This window comes from Nannobrachium achirus (genome assembly GCF_963921795.1).
Source record: "Nannobrachium achirus genome assembly, chromosome: 9".
NCBI classification, from domain to species: Eukaryota; Metazoa; Chordata; class Actinopteri; order Myctophiformes; family Myctophidae; genus Nannobrachium; species Nannobrachium achirus.
Genome location: NC_137818.1, coordinates 11,384,522 through 11,407,551, shown reverse-complemented (window position 1 = coordinate 11,407,551; position 23,030 = coordinate 11,384,522). Strand labels below are relative to the sequence as shown.

Genomic DNA, 23,030 nt, shown 5'->3' with positions numbered 1-23,030 from the left:
CGTGGCCCTATCTGACCTGGCACAAAGCGCTCAAGGTTTGTTGTACGCCCAGGTAGGGCTGTCACGATATGACATTTTACATGACGATTAATTGTCACTCAAATAATTGGCGATTAGCGATTTAATTGTGTTTTTGTCGTTGATAATTACATTTCTGTTTGGCTTTTAGGCTTTGAAGTTGCATATTATGGTAGATATGACACATAACCTAAATCTACAAAGAAATTACTGACATATTTGACAACTTACTACTTAAAAAATAACTTTGATATTGGAAATAGCCGATCTACAAGCTCACAACGCGTCGAGATGCGACGCGTTGTGAGCTTGTAGATCTGCTATTTCCACTATTTCTGACATTTTTCAACATTCACGATTATGACAAAATAATTGCGATAATGTCAAATAATCACGATTAGAAGATTATGTAATAATTGTGACAGCCCTACGCCCAGGGCCACATTGGCCAAGCTCATAAGCACTGCTAACTTCACAATAGGTGTGATTTTTAAATTACACGTTGTATATCGGACCGGTTCTCAGTATCGACCCATATGCAAGTTTATGGGTATCGAATTTGGTATCGGGAAGGAGAAACCGTTTCCGCTACATCTCTAATAGGAAGTGTTTTTTGATCCCGGGTGCAGGACAGTGACATCCTGTCCCTGGGGGTATTCTCTTATCAGTTATCACTCATTTATCACCCTATCGTCGCCCCCTACAGGACAGTGACATCCTGTCCCTGGGCGTCTCCTCTCATCACTCCTGGTGGAGGGACCACTGGCCGGGCTGCCAGAGCAAGGACATCCAGGCCACCGGGTGGCAGCAGAGCCAGGAGAACCCGCAGCTCATCACCATCGTCAGCTGCTGGTTGGCGTATCAGTACATCGAGGTGCTGCACTGCATCGTGCAGCTCCTCATATCAGTGAGTATACACTATGAATACGAGCATGTGTTTTATTGGTTTGTTTGTTCGTTACAATAAGAGTTAAATAGCTCTATTGTGATAAGAGTCATCACTATAGTGGCATATAGAGCAGTGGTTCTCAAACCTTTCAGGTCGAAAAGAGAGTTTAGATGTTTGTCTGGGACCCAAATTAGTGAAAATAGCAGATCTACAAGCACAACGCGTGTCGCTTTGCGCCACATTGCGAGGCGACGAGTGAATTCGGCCCTTCAGAACATTTTACAATAATTCGGGACAAATTCACTCCTTGCCATTGCGAGCTTGTAGATCGGCTAGCCTATTTTCACTATACTTCTCATTTATTATTTGTATTTATTTATGACATTTCTTAGAATTGTTCGTTTGTTTTAAAAAGTATATATATCTTTTTTTAATCTTTAGACAATGGGATTTTTATTCGAGTCGTGACCCATAACATTTTTTTCGTAAACCACAAATGGGTCCCGACCCACTGTTTGGGAAACATTGAGAGCCCTGGTTCTCAATCTTTTTCTATGGCTATATAGCAGTGATTCTAAAACCATTTTAATTTGACTCCAGTTTGATATGTATCAGGCCACTGACCTGCATTTGATGCCATTTTCATCTCTGTAATCCCCAAAATACACTGTAGTATCGTCAGTGTTGTGTTAATTTAACACTGAGAGTGAACAAACGGAACCAAATGGAGTTACAGACCCGTCAGGGTCCATTTGGTTCCATGTGTACACTCTCTGAGTTACATACCCATAAGGGTCCATTTGGTTCATACTGTACTAACTACAGTATGAATCATTTGGCTGGGGACCCCTGGAATTGTAAACCAACCCCCCTTCTAGAAACTGCATTTGCATTTGATTTCAAATGCAATTTAAAAACCAAACAAATACACATGCAATTTCCGGAAGTGCCAAGTGGGGTGGTTTACGAGGCTAGGAACCGCACCCCCCCTTGCTATAGATTTGCTGACCGGGATACAGATTTGATCCAGTCAGGAAACTCATACAGAATAGAGAATAAATGAGTTGAATTGGAAATTGTGACAACAAAATAATAATAAAAAAATAAAAAATGCAGCCAAAATGTCTGTTTACTAAAGAACTAGAGACACACCACTGAACAGTGAACACTATAGCAAATCACTGTTGGTTGTTAAATTATGTTGCTCGATTTGTTGTAAGAGAGAGCTTTCACATTTTAACCAAGAAGTCTTGTTTTAAACACAAAAATAACACTGACACTACCTTTAAGTTGTTGAAAAAAAATGAATGCCTTCAAAATAAATGCTCACAAATAAGTTTAGTTAAGTGTGACGTGCCATAGGTTTGATGGGTGATTTCTTCCACAGCTCTTGGGCTTTGTTTACGCCTGCTATGTCGTCAGCACCTTCCCAGACCAGGACGACAGCTGTAAGTATATCATGATTAAACATACCTAAACACTTAGGCCTACTCAAAATAAAATAAATGAGACAGATGGTGTGTGCCTACATATGCCCATAAATATGTTTATACAACTTCATGATTTAAAGAAACATTAATGACAGAAGTTCCTTTTGCGCCTTCAATTTGCATAATTAAAGGACAACATCAGCAATTTCTCAACCTATCTTCATATTAGTTGGTCCTCACTAAACAATACTCACTAAAATGCAGTCTGTGATCGACCAATTATATGAAGATAGGTTGAAAGTTGGTGAAGTGGTCCTTTAGTTACGTGCTGTGTCACATTTGTTTTTATTTACAGTTGAATTTCACCATCCATCCAAGTTGCTCTTCTAACATAATTGGTAGGTAGGTACTGTATACCTTCCCTTCTTACTTAATACCTCATATGCATTTCCATGCATTTCATATCACGTTCACTTCTTACTTTTGCTCAAAACATCATCCATCCACGCACAAAATTATATTCATATTCAATGTCGTCTCTAGATTACAAGTGACCAGCCAGCGGAAGACGTTGACCAGTCCACTGGTGACGGACGCAGATCAAACAAGCACTGTAATTTTTAATTGCTTTTTGGGGGATTCGGGGCAGATATAGCATTGTTTACTGCGGGACCAAAACCAGTGGTTCTCAAACATTTTCATGTCAAGGACCCCCAATGTCATGTATTTGGCCACATGGGGACCCCCATTGGAAAAGGTGTTGTGCCAGGGACCCCCGTAAAACAAGATTTGTAAAAACAAAATAAGTCTTATTTCAAAATGTTTCGAAAATAGACTATCTGCAAGCTGACATCTGCAACCATCTTGTAGATCGGCTAAGTACAAAATGGGGTTCAACTGTTCCTTGTTTTGTTGGGGACCCCCCCCCCCCCCCCCACCCTGGAGCCCACTCAAGGACCCCTGGTGGTCCCCCACTCTGAGAACCACTGAATAAAACAACATGAGCCTTCTACTCTTGTCTCACTAGCTGCATTTGCATGGACACTTTTAATCGGGTTAAAACTAGATTAAAAATAAACCAGATCAGAATTCTCCATAAACCCGATGAAGCCCAACCCGATTTAAATTCTAATCGGGTGCAGACGGGTGGCCTACACCTTTTCCCCACCCCGATCAAACACCAGATCGGATTGATTTCACCACATGTAAACACTTGATCCAAAACCTTCAATCGGGTTTATTTTAATCCGATTAGAAGAAAGGTTTCCATGTAAACCCAGCTACTGTGACCTATACACTCTACTCACTGTTCTCAGGAGAATTTATAATGACCTCTGCACCGGACCTCATCTGAATTTACTCTGTATATCTGTATTTGATATGATATGTTTAAGCCTTGTAATAATACATTTATATGTGTGTGTGCGAGTGTATGTATGTTCGTCCGTGTGAGAGAGAGAGCTTTATTTTTCTTTCATGAATGAATCTGATAAATTGATTCTCTCTCCTGATTGGATGAAATAAATATAATAGTGAAGTCATCATAATAGCGTCACACAAAAGTCACAAAAATAGCACATCGCAATGTGACAGGTTGCGAGCTTGTAGATCTGCTATTTTTGCTATTTCCTTTTTTTTTCTAAGTTAAAGTGAAAGTGGTGTTTGTAAAGGGCTGTCCATACTGCCTCCGACCACCAAACCTTTCGTCGGAGAGTTTCCGACTTTCTGACGCGCAGCTTTCTGAACTCTAATTCGGGGTAATGCTTTTCAGGAGTTGCGAGTGACTTCATTTTGTAGTTGTAGTTGAACCGGACTTTTCTGACAAAGTTTGGTGGTCGGAGACAGTATAGACAGCCCTTCAGTTGTATAAATATTGAACAAATGAAAAGTATTAACAAGGGCTTGTGTCCAAATCATAATTACATTGGTTCCATTTCTGGTTCTTTTGGTTCATTTGAGCCACGGACCACCTTTTGATGAGATTTAGCCTCTCAGACCCAGGACTTCGTTTGATCGAATTTTCTGTTTTGATGTTGGTGCCATAGGAGAGATAACAGGCCAAGGTTGACCAAAATTCTACATTCTTTAATTGTGTAAACATTTTTGTAAATTAACTAATGCAGATGTTTTAACATTAATTTAACTCTATGGACCCGTAAGAGTTAAATATCTATGTGGGTCCATTTGGTTACTAACTCTCCATCATTTAGCTGGAACCCCCTCAAGGACCCCTGGTGGTCCCTGGACCACTGACATACATGGTTTCTGCCCCAGCGGCAACCATATGTAAATAAGGAACAGATTCCAGTGTCTTGTCCAAACATTTTGAATTATTCTACATTTTCTGAGGTCTGAGTTGGAACAAAGTGACCATTAACTCTACTATATGTGTGTTTCTGTGCAATAAAATGGATCTGTTCTGCAGAACTGACATTTGTTATGTTCTTGCATAATAAATGTACATCAACAAACACAATAAAAAATAAAATCAATTCCACTCCATCGTCATCATCATCAGTTGTGCTTGTGGACATGTTTTGATATAGTTGCGACCGTAGGTCACTATTTAGTATGAAAACCGGCAAAACCTGTCTGTCTGTCTGTCTGTCTGTCTGTCTGTCTGTCTGTCTGTCTGTCACACCTCATGCTCTTCTGACATCACAATGATGTTGCAAATGAATGGCCAAGACAATTCATTTGCACTGACCTGTTCTGACATCACAATGATGACTCGAACAGCTCAGCGTTCTCAATGGGCCCGTTCACCCAGGCCTGGTCCTAACTGGGCCGGCCCGAGGCCCCGTCGGGCATTACTAGTCAGGGATCGCTTCACTTTTCGAGGTTTGATCCGGTCGGGAGAGGAAACCACTTTACGTCATGTTGTAGTACTCAAAGGACTACAATTTGCCGGAACTATCAAACCGGATTCAGTTTTCAACCCAAAATAATTCCCCTGTGCTCAAGGACATACTTTTAGGGCCTACCTAATAAACTCCTTGATGCTGCGTAGTTTTGCTTTTGAAAAATGTGTCTGGTATAGGCCTATGCATCTTTTATTCCAACTCGTAGCGACTGGCAAGACTACACTAGGCTACTCGAGCATTTTAATAGGGATTGGGGAAACAAACGGAGGGAACCAAAACAAAGCGACGCCGCTTCTTCGGCTTGTGGTTTCCGCCTAGACCGGATCAAACAGGCTTTCCCTCAGAAAGCCTGGTGGGCGAGGTTAGGCATTACTAATAGACCGTTTGTCAGCCTTCTGATTGGTCCCTGAGACTCCCTGACTGGCCAACCAGAAAAAAACATTCACTTTTTGCTATCGGGGGTGGAGTTTGTGCAGTGGAGAATATTGAATGTGGCTTTCAACAACTGTCCGCAGTGCGCGACACGGAGATCGGCTGGTACGGTGATAGCGACGGCAAGCGTCAAGCGATCTCGCTCATCATAACGAATAAGCTTCAACAAACTAGTTCACATGTACCTTATCAATGGTCTAAGAGTCACGATTGGGTACATATAATTTAAATGGGCAGAATTACGAAAAGCCAGCCTATTATGTGAGGAGAAACATTCTCTCTGTCCTCTTCCTAGTACCCAAGATGCAATGCGCTTCTCTTTCTATCTCTGATCCAGAGGATTAAACTAATTAAAACATTTATTTTTCGGGGGAAAACTACTGTTTTGCTATGTAATTACTGTACCTTTTTCTTCCCTTTTTATTAATATCACGTAGATGTGTTTTTTGTGGTACTTTATATAGCTGTAATGAGGCTATGAAGGGAAAAAAAATCCCATCCACTACTACTATAAAAGAATCTGCAAAGAGGATTCTGTCCCACTGGGATTAAACAAATTAAAACATATATTTTCGGGTAAACCCCCTGTTTTGCAATGTAACTACTGTACCTTTGTCTTCCCTTTTTATTAATATCACCTAGGTGTTTTTCCTTTGGTACTTTATATAGCTGTAATGAGGCTATGAAGGGAAAAAAAAATCCCATCCACTTCCACTATAAAAACAATCTGCCCAGGGTTAATGTCCCATCATAGTAACAGGGCAGAATGGGGCGGGATTTACAAAAGGGTTTATTAGCATACATTTTACGCCCTACCCGTCCCGAAAACGTCATGAATATCAAGTCCATATATGGGCATTCCCAGATGATGCCCATATATGGAGATCCCTGATGTCATCAATATTAAGCCCATATCTGGTAATGCCCATATATGGACATAGCCCATATCTGGGAATGCCCATATATGGACATTGTGTCAGTCTCACGTGGTCTATCTATGGTGTTTGGGAAAATATGGCCACATTTTGTCCAACTTAAACAACCAACAAGGTCTGTGCTTTTTTTTGGTCAAAGTTGATCCTATGCCAGCGCTTGCCCAGCAGTCTGCTGTCACCCAGGGGGATGCATGCACAGTGCATGTGCGTCTTACTGGTTTTATTATAGTGTAATTATACACTAGCTATATCGCTTTATATGTTGTCTTTCAATGTTATATGAGATACACAAAGTTGTTCCTGTTTAAATAAGCCGAAAAGCTTACCATAGGATCTCCTTTTAGTTGTACTTTTCCCTATTAGTCTAGTGGTATTTCTGAAAAATGTGATTGTTAGAGGCATTTTGGGGTAAAAGTTGGGAACCAGTCTATTTTACACAATTCAAGGGTGCTGAATCTGAAAAAAATGGTTACCAAGCAAAATGTTGAGTTTTTGACCTTCTAATTTGCATAACAAAATAGCTGCAGAATTGTCAATTTTAAACTATTTCTTCAAGGGATATTTCACTTTCCAAAAACCTTTAGTAATTTTATCGTCTAATCAAGCTTTTGGGAACACCCAGGACAGTTTTTGAGTTGTTTGATTCAGTTTAGATTTAGATATTTGATATTCATTTTATCAGACACGCCCCCTTCCTATACAAACCCATTGTAACTTCAAACTCCATTTTAACCATGATAGATTTAATGAGAACACCCGTCCTTTTTTCTGGGTACTCCTGATATAATCCTAATACGTGAGCAGGTTATGTTTTGTCAATAACATTTTTCATTTATCTTTAATAAGTTCTTAATTGTATTTTATTTCTTTCATTTTCCCAAATAATTATAGAAAATAAACTAAAAAGGTTATCGAAAGAACACTACCTGTTCGTGTATTAGAAGGGCATCAGGAGTCACCAGAAAAAAGAATGGGTGTTTTCATTGAATCTTTCATGGTTAAAATGTTTTATTTTTATTTAAAAGAGATATTTCACTTAAATACAAAAACATTTTAACCATGATAGATTCAAAGAAAACACCCATCCTTTTTTTCTGGTGACTCCTGACGCCCTCTTAATACACGAACAGGCAGTGTTTTTCGATAACTTTTTTAGTTTCTTTTTAATAATTATTTGGGAAAATGAAAAATAAATAAATACAAAAAATAAATTATTAAAAAGAAATGAAAGGAGTTATCGAAAGAACACGACCTGCTCACGTATTAGGAGGGCGTCAGGAGTCACCAGAAAAAAGGACGGGTGTTTTCATTAAATCTATCATGGTTAAAATGGAGTTTGAAGTTACAATGGGTTTGTATAGGAAGGGGGCGTGTCTGATACAATGAATATCAAATATCTAAATATAAACTGAATCAAGCAACTCAAAAACTGTCCTGGGTGTTCGCAAAACCCTGATTATATGATAAAATAATGAAAAGTTTTTTGAAAGAGAAATATTGCTTGAATAAATAGTTCAAAATGTACAATTCGGTAGCCACTTTGTTATGCAAATTAGAAGGTAAAAAACTCAAATTTTTGATTGGTAACCAGGTTTTTCAGATTCTGCACCCCTGAATTATGTAAAATGGCCTGGTTACCCACTTTTACCCCCAAATGCCTCTAACCTGCTTATAGAAGGCATTTTTCCAGAATTTCCGCCTGACTATATGGAACCTATGCAAATTTTTCAATCAATCAAGCAATTAATTACGTTATTCTAAATTGTTTTATTTTATATTAATTGATATCATATAATTAATTAATATAGGCTACAATGATAATGAATAATTTTATAAATGAATATTGTATTTTATAATATTGTATTGTTAGGCATGTTCCTTTTTTCATATTTAATTAAATGTGTTATCACATATAGGCCTCCATGCATTTTTTTTTTGTAATCACTTTATATGAATTATATTGTTTTAAATTAATGTTATTGTGATCCTGACCTGAACTGATCCATCCGTTTGGAAATGATCGACTCCTGAGGCTCTCACGCATATGCTCTCACGCACCTTACGTGCGGCGTCTCCCAGTTTTTGCGTCTCCCAGTTTTTGCGTCGCCCACGTCACGTCCTGTGCGTGGCCAGTGTCCCGGATGTGTGGGTGCCATTGAGGGGAAGTGATGAGCAGCAGCCACCGACTGTACAGCACAGCATACAGCATTACAGCTACACAGCACAGGGCCAGATCACCCAGATGAAGCTGGAATGTAACGGACTGTAAGGAACCAGAGATCACAACCAAACAGCCAGGGGCTTCAAACAACAACATTATAGCCCTGTATCTGCAGCCCCCTCCCAGCAGCACCAACAGACCCCCATCGATCCGGATGATCCTGGGGGATCCACCACGGACCACCACAACACCCAGACTGTTGATCCATCCACAGCTTTTTATTATTAAAGCAAGCAGGTTGTGTGGCTCTCTCTGCTAGCCTGCTGCTGCTGCTGCTTGCTGCTGGCTGCTGGATGCTAAAGAAGTGGAAGAAGTGTTAGCAGGGAGCGATCATCCACTAAACAAAAACATCACTATCTGATCACTTCAAAGATAACTAGAGAATCGTTCTTGATCGCGCAGTTTGTGAATCTCCTTTTTTATTGTTGCTGTTAGCCTCCTGAAGGATCCAAGTCAACCGACGCCTTGGAGGGTTTGATGAATGATGTCTGCCACAAGTATTGACCCCCAGGTGAGGTGCTTTTAATGGGAGGAGGGGTTGTTTTTAGATTACTGGTTCTCAAACTCTCACATTTCAGGGTCTCCCCACAGCGTACAAATGGACCCGTTTGGGTCCATTTGGCTCCATTTGTACACTGTCAGAGTTACAGACTTGCATAGGTCAATTTAGACCCCTCACTAAAGAAACCCACAGAATCCTTAGAATCCACTATGAGAACACTGGTTTAGATGGAAGAAGACTTGTTCTGATTCCATTTCCAGGGCCTGTTATGTTCTGTTGGCCGTGTTTCTGCTCTCTGAGATGGGAGAGAGAGAGCAGGTGGTCGCTTCGCTTTGGCGAAAAATAAACGGATCTATCATCTACGAGAGAGAGAGAGAGAGAGAGAGAGCGATCTGACGACGAAATTGCGACAACAAACTGTCCCTTGGTGATAATGTAAAAAAAAAAAAGAACAGATCACAAGCTAACGTTCGCTTGTAGATCTGTTCTGTCTCCCTTGTTTTGCCCAAGCCACACTTCTTGCAGGGCTTGAGGGATGCGATGCCACCCTATATATGCCAGGCAGGAGGATGATGCCACTCATGCCAGGCAGGCTAGCTGTTTTTTTTTTTTTTTTGTAGGCTAATAATGGCTCACATGCATTAAACAGCAAGTTGATGTTGTGATGATTATGAACTATGCTGTCTTTAACCCATAAATACACAGGAGCTGCAAATGAGAGCATTTAGAGATTTGATTGCTTTTAAATCAAAACCGTTTTTGTTTCAGTAGACTATAGATACATAAAGTATGTCCCTCTGTCTGTCTGTCTGTCTGTCTGTCTGTCTGTCTGTCTGTCTAGTAGACCCTGCAAAGTGACAGATATTTCTTTCTTTCCATGTTCTGAAATAATATATAGGCTACTACAAAACTTGATACTGATCACATTTTATATCACAATTCTATATATATAAATTGATATTTTTATTCTATAAAAGAATCACAATTAGGTTTTGTCAATGTTGTTCAGTTGGGATTGCAGAATTCGCTGGCGATTTTGTGGTTTATTTGATTGATTGTCACTGACTGTGTGCGTGCGTGCGTGTGATGGAATCACCTGTAAATGTCAACATATCAAAGTGATACATGATGCCCCACACAACTAACTAATTATTTCCCATCTTCTTCTCGCACGTGTTCTTCAACGCGGTCGCCAAGACATCGAAAGGACAAGATGCCAGTAAAGGTAAAGAAAACCCACCACTTCTCACAATTTACATTTTCACAACGTAGGCATTCAGAGATGATGATTCAGCAGACACTTTGATCCGGGGAGAAACCAGCCCAGTGGCTTTGTGGTTAGAGTGTCCGCCACCCCCATATTGAGAGGTCGGGTTCGATCCCCTGGCCGGGTCACACCAAAGACTACATATTCTCCCAATAGAGTAGTGAAGTGTGACGTAATTTACACATCCTACCTGGTTCGCGGTTTTCTTCCCCCATTCTGAATTCCCATAGACCTTTTTCATATCGCGTCATATAAGAACTGTGTTCCAGTTATAAACAAATTATCTCAGCGGTTTGACTCATATGGATATGAAGACTCAAGTATTGATGGTGAGAAAACGCTAATGTTACCGTTGCCGAATTAGTTACATTTTCGCTAGGGACAAGCTTTATCAAATATGAGTGACTGACTATCATAAACCATACAGAGCCACCTCGCCGACAATATCACAAAGACCGTTTGTTTATTTTTGGACCACAATGCTTATATGAGACGATTCAAGATGACTCAATGTTATTCTCCATAGAGAATTACTTCATTGGAACCGGGGGATGAGCGAGTCACGTCATGACTTCGTTACTCTATGCCTCCCTGCTTGTCACTCAGCATCAACTAGGGATGGATTTGTGCTGGGCAAGACTAGTAGGGCTGTCACGATTATTATGACATTTTACCTGACAATTAATAATATTGTCACTCAAATAATTGCAATTAATGATTTAAATGTGTTTTTGTCGCTGACAATTACATTTCTGTTTGGCTTTTAGGCTTTGAAGTTGCACATGGTAGATATGACACATAACCAAAATATACAAAGAAATGACTGACATATTTGACAACTTTATTTTAAAAAAAGAAAATTGATCGTGGAAATAGACACAACACAATCATCACAACCTTGTGAGCTTGTAGATCTGCTATTTACACTATTTTGGAAAATGTTTGAAAATACGAACGATTATGACGATTATGACAAAATAATTGCGATTAGACGATTATGTAATAATTGTGACAGGCCTAGGCAAGACCTAACCAGTTAAGTGTCTAAACAGAAGTATCAGGATTCAGATGAAGCATCGCCAAAGGAAACAACGTTGCCGCTTAATTATAAATCTGCTTACGTTCTCTGTGAATGAAACAAGTGTTGTGCTTGTGATTGATCGAAAAAGATAGACACTCTCTGCATTAGGACGTGACCAGGCTTTTCTCTTCACACTGTTCACAGATGAGTAAAGGTCAGGTTGCACCGATGCAACTAGTCGCAGCTCCTTGCAAGTTAACAAAACAGTTTTAAGGCCATTCCACACCAATGCAACTCCTGCAACTGTCATTGGGGAGAATGGTTGCAAGTACTGTAGTTACATGTTGCAAAGAGTTGCATTGGTGTGGACTGGCCTTAAAGGCTGGGAATGAGGCTAGCATCAGTCCCTGCGACGTACCAGCGTCATGTCCAGGGGGTTTACTTGTAGCAGGGAATCCCTCACCCCACTTGTTCTGAGCAGAAGGCCCGATAAAGCGGAGGTTATGAGCCGAGGTTAACAGGGATATCTTGTATTCGGATTCGGGAAGCGACGGGCCGTTGGAGTGAACGGAGGATCATGGGCGTGATGTGTTGGTGTTTACGCGGCACTCTGTAGGCTCTTGCTCCTTTTGATCCTGACGAGAAGTGCGGTGCATTTGTCCAAACCTGGAGAGGAGACAAAAGCTCTGAAGTTTTTTCAGATAGCTCTACCAACTGAGCTACCCGGACACTACCATACTGATTGGTTAAATAACCTTTTATTCGTTAAAATAAGTCCTGGATTGTAGCTTCTAAGGATATCGATGTTGTATTCAATGTTCTCCCAGCTGTAGAGAACGCGGTTCTTTCTGACAGATACCTGACCATGTACCATGCATGTTGATGATGCACATATTGGGGGAATTGTAATGATCATGCTTTGAAGATCAGCACCCGTATCTGCTTGTCTGATAGTGATTTCATATTATTAATATTATCGTTTATTGTTATTCTTGCAGCCTTTCCAGTGTCAGTCCAGAATGGCTCCCTCCACCAGAAGGATACAGTGCACGACAGTGACTTTGAGCCCTATCTCACTGGCCAGTCCAACCAGGTAGGAAACATTTATCTATCTATCTATCTCACTGGCCAGTCCAACCAGGTAGGAAACATTTATCTATCTATCTCACTGGCCAGTCCAACCAGGTAGGAAACATTTATCTATCTATCTCACTGGCCAGTCCAACCAGGTAGGAAACATTTATCTATCTATCTCACTGGCCAGTCCAACCAGGTAGGAAACATTTATCTATCTATCTCACTGGCCAGTCCAACCAGGTAGGAAACATTTATCTATCTATCTCACTGGCCAGTCCAACCAGGTAGGAAACATGTATCTATCTATCTCACTGGCCAGTCCAACCAGGTAGGAAACAGACACGTTCTGTTGGTCTGTTTTACAATATCGTGGCTGTAGAGCAGAAATCCATTCTGTTAACGTTTTTCTGTTTTTTGTAAATGAATGCCCTAGTTGACCACATTACAGCAGTTGTTTTCAACCCTTTACATATCAAGCAAGGCCCATTATTTATTCTGCATTTGAGCCACGGACCACCGTTTGATGAGATTTAGCCTCTCAGACCCAAAATGTAAGAATACTTTCGTTATCGTTGGATATTATGTCCACAATTCCATGCTGTATTGATGTGTTAACATAGGAGAAGATAACAGGCAAAACATTGATCAAAATATCAATTCTTCTACATTCCCTAATTGTGTAGACTTATTGTAAATTAAGTAATGCAGATGTTTAACAATACTATACTGTAACTCTTTGAGAGTGTAACATGTTCTAATTGGACCCATAAGGGTCCAATTGGTTTCATGTTACACTCTCAAGAAAGATCTAAGGGTCTATTTGTTTACCAACTCTCCATCATTTAGCTGGGGACCACCTGGAACCTCCTCAAGGACCACTGGTTGAAAACTACTGCACTGCAGCGTCACACAAAAGCAGTAGCAGATCAAAAGTAGCTGATCCACAAGCTCAAAACCTGGCGTGAAACAATGCGTTTTGAGCTTGTAGATCTGCTATTTTTGCTACTTTTGCTTTTGAATCCTAGAAGTTAACCGTTTTGGACATGTTGTATAAGGTTTCCACCCGATGGAGATGGAATATTCAGAAATGGCTCCCAACTTCCAAACATTCAGTTTGTGTGTTGTTATGTTTACTGTACTCGTTTGATTGTTCATTGCATAAAAGTTAAGTGCTCAAATAGAAACTTTAATCAAATCTATCCCAAATTCGTCCCTTTTCCAGGAACCCCTTGAAAACGGGGGAAAGCGTCCGTGTCATTTTAGATGTTGCTATGTATATAGAACAGGATCTTTTTTCTTTCATTTAAATCTGGCATCATTCTGTCAGTAATTATTATTATTATTATTTGTAATCTTTCCAGAATAACAGCTATCAGTCCATGACGGACCCGTACCTGTCCAGCTACTACGCCCCCTCCATCGGGTTCCCGTACCCGCTGAGCGAGGCCCCCTGGTCCACAGGCGGCGACCCGCCCATCCCGTACCTCACCCCTTACGCGCCGCTCAGCAACGGCGACCACCACTTCATGCACGACACGGTGTTCGGCCAGCCGGGCGGCCTGGGCAGCAGCATCTACCCGCACCGCTTTAACTTTTTCCCCGAGAACCCGGCCTTCTCGGCGTGGGGCGCGGCGGCCGGCGGCCCCGGCTCGCAGGGCCAGCAGCAGCAGCAGCAGCAGCAGCAACAGCAGCAGCAGCAGCAGCAGACTCAGAGCTCTGCGTACGGCGGCAGCTACAGCTACCCGCCCAGCTCCCTGGGGGGCACGCTGCTGCCCGACGGGCAGACCACGGGCTTCCACAGCGAGACGCTGAGCAAGGCGCCGGGCATGAACAGCCTGGAGCAAGGCATGCTGGGACTGAAGCTGGGCGTGGGCGGCGTGGGGGACGTGGGCGTCGGGGGAAGCTCCGTCGGCGTGAAGAGCGTCGTCAGCTCGGTGCTCGGTGGTGGTAACATCAACGTGGCGGCGGCTGGCATCGCGGGCAACGGCGGCACGCCCATCGGGATGCCCCCCATCATGCCCGCCGTCAACAACAACAAGCCCACGTCGTGGGCCGCCATCGCCAGCAAGCCCGCCAAGCCCACGCAGGTAGGCCTGTCACAGTTATTACATCATCGTCTGATCGTAATTATTTGACTTAATCGCAATTATTTTGTCATAATCGTTTCCATGTTCAAAATGTTTCATACATTTTCAAATATAGTGGAAATAGCAGATCTGCTATTTCCACTATCAATGTTCTTTTTTTAAGTATAAAGTTGTCAAATATGTCAGTAATTTATTTGTACATTTAGGTTATGTGCCATATCTGCCATGTGCAACTTCAAAGCCCACAAGCCAAAGAGAAATTTAATTGTCAACGACAAAAACACAATTAAATCGTTAATTGCAATTATTTGAATGACGAAGATGGTGTGTGCGTGACATCATCATCATACCCGGAAGTTATGTGGCAAAAAACTACCGTACTTTCTGGCCTTGATCCAACAGAAAAGTCCTATTTGATTGCATTAAACGACATTAGACGATGTTAAACTCACTTTACCACTCGATTTGCCATTCACTTTATGCATCCGCATACTAGGGCATTAACGACTTGTGATTTTTGCAAGTCGACTCGACTGAGTAAAAAGTTGAGTTGAAATCAACTTGCGTCGACTGCGTGAACGACAAAACCCGAAAATTACTTACCGCTGAACTTTATAGAATAGCCTAAAGCGATCCTTTCTCCCTTAATATGGCTTTTGTTTTTATGTTAATCGTATAGATGCCATTGCAAGCAGCATCACTGTATAATAATAATCCCAATTCCTACATAATGTGGGATCCAATCATCCAACGCATGAAGTTGGTCGTTAATTAATGGCAGAGTGAGGACTGCCGGTGATCATTCCATTGAAAAAACACAGTCAGAACAGGAGAGAATCATTCTGTCCTTGACAATAAGCAATCCTACTGTTTGAATGCTGTACATACATACACATGGAGCAAAAATAATGGTAAAAAAAATACAAAGGATAAAAATAAGAAAAAAACTTTGGATTTTTCAACTTTCGACTTTCGCTGGTGGGAGTCGACTTGTCGACTTTTTGGTTAATGCCCTAGAGCATACCTTCTATTAATCGTCATGTACAAACAATGTCCTAATTGTGACACAGCCCTACACGCAGGTCAAGACCAACAAGAGCAACAAGCCCGGCGGCGGCGGTATGATCATGCCACCGCTGCCCGGCGGAGGAGTTGGCGCGCTGCCCCCGCCGCCCATCAAACACAACATGGAGATCGGCACCTGGGACAACAAGGGCGGCTCGGCGGGGGCCAAGGTGACCCCCCACCCCCCTCTGCCCCCCCACCACCCCCACCACCACCACCACCACCAGCCCCCTCCCCAGATGCAGCACGGCGGCCCCCACCACCACCACTCCCACCTGGGGCCCTCCCTGCAGCAGCAGTCGGCCCAGCAGCAGAGCCTGGTGCAGCAGATGAGCCTGCAGCAGCAGCAGCAGCAGGTACAGAGGGGTGGGCCATATGGTGATACATACGGTATATCGTTGAGAGTCTGAGACAATACCATGTCTCCACGATATGCCTTTTCAGAGATATCGTATATATCGTGATGACAATGAGGGAGCCTAATAAAAACTAATTATGTTGAATTGTTAATAGATTCTGCAATGAATCTTAATAATAAGATCCGTTGCAGAATTGAATTTAAACCAGCATTTTGGTCTAAATCTGTAGCTCTCAAACCTTAAAGTGTCAAGGTCTCCCCTTAACTTTGACAGTATAAATGAAACTAAATGGACCCGTCTTTGAGGACCACTGGTCTAAACGGTCCGTTACTCCTTTTTTCTTTTAGTTTTTGTTATAAATAACCAAAAAATGTTTGTTTTAATAACCATAAAAAACTACATGGAATAATAATAGAGGGTATGCGCATGCAAAAATGAATGGTAAATCGAGTGGCAAATCGAGTGCCAAAGTGAGTTTAACGTTGTTTAATGCAATCAGATATGACTTTTCTGTTTGGATGCATGGGCTGTCAAGGCCAGAAAGTATTTTTTTGCCACTCAGTAGGCCTTCCCACGTAACTTCCGGGAATGATGATGATGATGTCACGCGCATACCCTCTATCGTGATAAAATCGTGTGTATCGTGATACCGCTTGGAAAAATATTGTGATATTGTATTATTATTATCTTTTTTTTTTCATATCGCTCCACCCCTAGCAGCAACCTCCGCCACCCCACTCTGGGCAGTCCTACCAGAACCACCACCACCACGCCCACCACCACCCCCCGCCGCCGCAGACCCGCTGGGTGGCCCCGCGGAACCGCGGCAGCAACAACAACCCGGGCTACGGGGGAGGAGGAGGAGGGGGCGGCCTGGAGGGGGGCGCTGGCGCCGCCCTGCTGGCGGGCGGCGGCGTGGGGAACGGAGGAGGAGGCGGTCCTCCGGGGGCGGGGCCGGGGATGGACCCCTCCCACCCCGTGCTGGACAAGCTGCGAGCCAACCACAGCTACAACCCCAAGGTGAGGACGGGAACATTTAAGCAATGTTAACACTTGTGATGCCAAAAACGTCCAGGAACGTGATAAGAATTACCGCGGTGTGACGCCACGACCCCGTTATCACGTCCAGGGACGTGTTAGCTGGTTACCATGGTAACCAGGTAAACAGGTGCTGCTGCGGTGGCGTATATCTAGGTGTGGCTATGATCTTTTGGCTATGAATATTTTGCCCTGGCAGAAAAAATGTTGGGGAAACACTGCTCTGTAGCAATGATTAGAAAATAAACAAAAAAAACATTTTAACCAACATAAGAAACCACTTGTCTTACACCGCCTTTTTAACCCATGTGTCCCATCACCCCCCCCCCACCCCACCCCCCAAAAAAAGGACTTTGACTGGAACGTGAAGAACGGCCGCGTCTTCATCATCAAGAGCTACTCTGAGGACGACATCCACCGCTCCATCAAGTACTCCATCTGGTGCAGCACGGAGCACGGCAACAAGCGGCTGGACTCCGCCTTCCGCCAGCTCAACGCCAAGGGCCCCGTCTACCTGCTGTTCAGCGTCAACGGCTCGGGCCACTTCTGCGGCGTGGCGGAGATGCGCTCGCCCGTGGACTACGGCACCAGCGCCGGCGTGTGGGCGCAGGACAAGTGGAAGGGCAAGTTCGACGTGGGCTGGCTGTTCGTCAAGGACGTGCCCAACAGCCAGCTGCGGCACATCCGCCTGGAGAACAACGACAACAAGCCGGTGACCAACTCGCGCGACACGCAGGAGGTTCCCCTGGAGAAGGCCAAGCAGGTGCTGAAGATCATCGCCGCCTACAAGCACACCACCTCCATCTTCGACGACTTCTCCCACTACGAGAAGAAGCAGGAGGAGGAGGAGGTGGTGAGGAAGGTAATCGTTGTTGCTGCGTTGAACGGGAGGGTGACGGGGTCAGGCTAGGGCTGTCACGATTAGTATGACATTTTACACGATGATTAATTGTCACTCAAATAATTGCGATTACGTTTCTGTTTGGCTTGTAGGCTTTGAAGTTGAACATGGGCAGATATGACACACAGCCTAAATATAGAGAGAAATTACTGACATAATTGACAAATCTATACTTATAAAAGAACATTGATAGTGGAAATAGCAGATCTACAAGCTCACAACGCGTCGCGATGGGTTGTGAGCTTGTAGATCTGCTATATCCACTATTTTTTTTAAATATATGAACATTTTTCAATATGGAAACTATTTGAAGCATGGTCTTGAGTAAAAGAAAGTATACAGGATCGTCATTACATAGTTAAACATTGGACAGAATTGTTACAGTTGCTACAGAAACTGTAAATCGAGTCATTTTGGGGCATAAAGTTGAAGGGTAAAATGAAGTCTGATAATGATGTACCGTGCTTGTTCACGTCATGTATACTTTATTTCACTTAAGACCATTTTTCATATACAGTATACAGATCCAACTAAAGACATTTGAATATTGTGAAAAAGTACATTTTCTTGAAACTTTAATATATTTCATGAAACTTTCATATATTCTTGATACATTGCACATTCAGTGAATTATTTCAAACCTTTTTTGTTAACATTTAGATTTTTTTATGGCATACAGCTCCTGGATATCAAAACTCCATATTTCAAAATATTACAATATTACACAAGACCACTGAAAACAAGGATTTATGATAGAGAAATGTCAACCTTCTGAAGTCAGAGTAGCTTGAAGTCCAGTGGGATAGGTTTCCTCAGTCAGTTATGATTTGGGGTTCTGCTGTGGCATCTGCAATACTTTTTCAAACAATATTCTAATTTTCTGAGATGGGTCTGTCTGTATATACAGGGCCGTCAAGAAGATTCTTGTGTGGGGAGACAAGAATCTTCAAAGACGACGTCCTTACTTTTTGTGCGTAGTTTATATTTATATTTTGGACAAAATAACCGATTCTACATCGAGGTGCCCAGATTTCCCTGTGCCCACCTATCCTGTATCTAACGGGAGTACCCCGGGATTGTCCCGCTTTCAACAAAATATCTCACCACAGTTAAAATAATAATACCAAATGCAAAGTATAAACAAATGCAAAGAAGCCAGATTCTGCCAATATATGACCTGTTATATATTGGCAGATATAAACCTGTTAAAGGTAGGTTGCGTGATTTTACATGTTAAATAGCTCTATATTCTGAAGGCACTCATTGCTATAGTGTTTGTTCAGTAACGGGGGTCTCTCCTGTCTCCCCAGCTCCTTAGTAAACCGGAAAATCATTTTCAGGCCAATGTTATCCAATCAGGAGAGAGCACTCACATGGAATACAGCATGAAAAATTGGAACTGGATCACAATCAAAATTGATGCTAATATAAATCTGTTCAAAGGTTGTTCCACGTTGACGTACTGTATCTAGAAAATTAAATGAAAACAAGTAATGGAGAGAATCTCCAAGAAAACAGTGTCTAGTTTCAGCCATAGATTGATGTGTTTTGTGATGAGATTGTGTTTGGTTTATTCAACAGACCTATGAACCTGCTCCAATACAAAGCCGATCTCGACTTGATCAGGTAATCCATGTCTCTTCTTGATTGATCTTCTGTTGTATGACAGCAGTTTTTTATAACTTCTTCCTGTGATGCTGGTGACATTTAACTCAAGCCCCATTCATACTTTGTCGCACAACCGACGACATCACATGCCGAAAATATCAGTTGCCAGGTTGCCAGGTTTAGAGAGAAAGAAGCAGATAGGTCTAGGAGAACCAGCCCAAAAGATGGCTGCATGCTCAAATTTGGTTTTACCACTGAGTTTAACCCTTATACAGTATATACATACATCAGCTCTTTGAAAATATCAGCCAGTCTTGGAAATCTTTTGGAATATTAGGAATAAGTTTGAAACATTTTTAACAACACAATTGTCGAATGGGGGTCCCTGGCACAAAATATTTTCAGATGGGGGAGTGTCTGTGGACAAACGCATAATAAGCAGACTTTGGCCACACTGCTTGTAGATCTGCTATTTCCGGCGGCCGGTCGACGGAGCTGTTCTCAGGGGTTAAAGTTCTCCGTCCTGGGACTGATTTCAGTCTTGAGGATTCCGTAGGGGCTATTTCTGAAATCAGTGAAGATCTGCAAAAAAAATATATAAATAAGGGTGAGGTGTATTGATGGCCGCAGCGTGAATGTCAAAGTCGTCAAAATGCTAGTCAAGTGATCTCCAAACTAAAAAGCAGTTATCATTTCAAGATATGAGTATTTGAATTGGCCAGACCAGCAATAGAACACAACACAACTTCAGAAGATACTTCTATAAAATGAAGCATGGATTGGCACACACACATTCAGTGAAGGCGGTTCAGATCTTCAGGGAAACACCCCAAATATTGGTGTGCACTGCGTGCACCATGTTTCAGAAGTCAAGATATTGGGACTTGGTCTGAAAATAAAATTCAGTCTTGGGATTTTCTTTGGGTTTAACCCCTGTGTTCTGCTACAGAGTATAAAGGGAGGCATTCGGCCTGAAACATGAACCGTCATAATTTGCCATTGTAATTTTTTGCTCCTTTTCTCATTGAAGGATCGCCAGAATCGAAGTAAACAGTAGAAGACTGTGGGCTCCCTAAAAACAGCTGTGCTCGGACGGACGGACATACTGAAAGTCAGATTAACAAAACGAAACAAAAAGTCAAGAGGACATAAAGAAATTGAAAACTAACTTTTTTTTTTTTCTATTTAATTTTGGTGACTTTGGCCCATTTCAAACTTTTTGGCCGCGCCGTGCGCGTGGTTGCCAGTTGGACGAGAGGAAGTCGTGCGGGGATGAAGCCAGTTCCACCGGTCCAAAATCTGCTTCATCGTTTTATGGTTTCTCTGTTTTTCTTTTAGTTTTTTCTCCTTTTTCTTTTGCCTTATATAATTCTTTATTTGAAACTAGGACTGGGCAATATATCGATATTGTATCGATATCGTGATAAGAGACTATATAGATCTCGTCTGGGTATCGTGATATGACTTACGTAAGTGTCGTCTTTCCCCTGGTTTTAATCACTTAGGCCTTATTTTATACATGATTATGTTTTTTTGTTTAGTTTTTTGTTTTCTTTGTCTTTTTAATGGCAGAAATAGGTGATCTGTGAGGTTGTAGATGGCCTATCTTTGCTATTTCTGACGTTTCTTTGCAAATTCATATTATCACAATATAAAATGATTGATATTTAGGTATTTGGTGAGCCGCAAGCATCTTAAGTTGCAACTTGCAAAACCTTCCAAGAAGTCCTATTATAGCTGATTGTAATAAATGACGATAAACTCATCAATATTGCACGTAAATAAAGATAGCCTGAGTTTTGTGAAAAGCCACCGTCATGTTATAAATGTGCAACTTGCTGTCATTTACCCAAAGCATCTGTGTTATTTTAGACTTGGCAGATATACTAAAAAATGCAGATAGACATGCTCACAGCGCTCCACTTCATGCCGTGAGCCTGTACATCTACAATTCTTTTTTACCTTTTTTGAAAGATCTCTAAAGTGCTGGAAACATGTTGTAATAAATAAGGCATTTGTAAAACCAGCCTGAATGCAGTGGTTCTCAACCTGTGGGTCGGTTTGGAATTATTTTGGGGGGTCCCCAGATGACGAACTTAATGTGCATCATTGTATTCTCACTCAACAGTAAACAAACCAACACACAGTTTAAGTGTGTAGAGGTTAAATGCACATTTCTAAAGTGATTTGTTTTGGACTTTTAAGAACTTTTTTAATACCTCTAAAATGAAAAATTAAACATTGGCGAAATTGTCAAATATAAGGGGGAGAAATTGTGAAAATAGTTGCGAGGCGTTGTGAGCATGTAGATCGTTATTTTCACAATAGAACCATGTTATACAAAATGTAATGCCTCAACTCATAGTGCTTCAGGGTCGCGGCCTGAAAAGGTTGAGAACCACTGTCTTATTAATGGGTGAAACTCTGTGCAGGGTGCAGCGATTATTTTTCTACGTGTTGCAGTTTGGAAGCGCTCGTTGTAAATCACTCCATGCCCTGCAGGCACCACCTGCTTCCAAATTGCACATAATGCAGGAGGCAGCATGGAAGTTGAGTTAGTGAAAACGAGTGCTTCCAAACTCTAAAATAATCGCTGCAAGGAGTTTATCGACGGAGAGTTGCTACATACATGACTGATACAAAGAAGATAACACAAGCTATTCTTACAGGCGCAACATTGACGAGTTTATCGTCGTTTATTACAATAGAGCGTCACAGTGGGCGTGGTTTACTGGTACCACTAAAAGGTCTCCCGTTCATTTCCTCATACTACTAAAATATCTATAACAATTATGTTAAGCCTAGAACCAAGCCATCCAGGATGTCAGTGAATCATGACCATGAAACCTTTGTTTCTGTGAAAATATTCTTTTGAAAATCACTAATTTAGTCTAATTTAGTCTATCAAATAATTTAATATTAAAATATGTTTTTATTTAGGATCAAAGGTTTTATGGTCAAGATTCACTGAGATCCTGGATGGCTTGGTTCTAAGGCTTAACATAATTGTCATAAATATTTTCGTGAAAGTCTATGGGGAAAAATTAATGGGAGATTTCTAGTGGCACCAGTAAACCACTTCCGCTGCGATGCTCTATAATAGGACTTTTTCCATTTCCTGAATAGGCTGTCAACTTTGATGCAGAATAACATCTATGTTAGTATTTGGTCAAAATAATATTGGTGATATTTAATTTAGTTTGTATGGCCCAGCCCTAGTTGCCCTGAAATTTAGCATTCTTTACTAATTACTAGAGCAAGGGTCTTCAACAGGGGGTCTCCTTTTTTATATTAACCACTTGAATCCTAGCGTCCA

The 23,030-nt window shown here is 41.7% G+C and overlaps 2 protein-coding genes across 2 annotated transcripts in view; both read left to right on the top strand.

Annotated features, from left to right (window-relative positions):
* LOC308291847 (sodium/potassium-transporting ATPase subunit beta-1-interacting protein 3-like) overlaps window positions 1-8,837 on the top strand; it is a gene marked incomplete at both ends in the record, with an annotated part of 14,697 nt that extends 5,860 nt beyond the window's left edge. Inside the window, 3 exons of the mRNA XM_080733976.1 lie at window positions 725-925; window positions 2,295-2,359; window positions 8,648-8,837. Of these exons, the coding sequence (XP_080590102.1) occupies window positions 725-925; window positions 2,295-2,359; window positions 8,648-8,837 (456 nt within the window). The remainder of the gene's footprint in view (window positions 1-724; window positions 926-2,294; window positions 2,360-8,647) is intronic.
* On the top strand, window positions 8,823-23,030 carry LOC308292085 (YTH domain-containing family protein 1-like). The gene is made up of 9 exons (XM_080734315.1): window positions 8,823-9,300; window positions 10,489-10,516; window positions 12,578-12,672; window positions 14,018-14,743; window positions 15,814-16,164; window positions 16,885-17,187; window positions 17,555-18,067; window positions 19,688-19,732; window positions 20,745-23,030. Exons 1-9 carry the CDS (start codon window positions 9,271-9,273, stop codon window positions 20,769-20,771), a joined length of 2,118 nt encoding a protein of 705 aa, XP_080590441.1. The 5' UTR covers window positions 8,823-9,270; the 3' UTR covers window positions 20,772-23,030.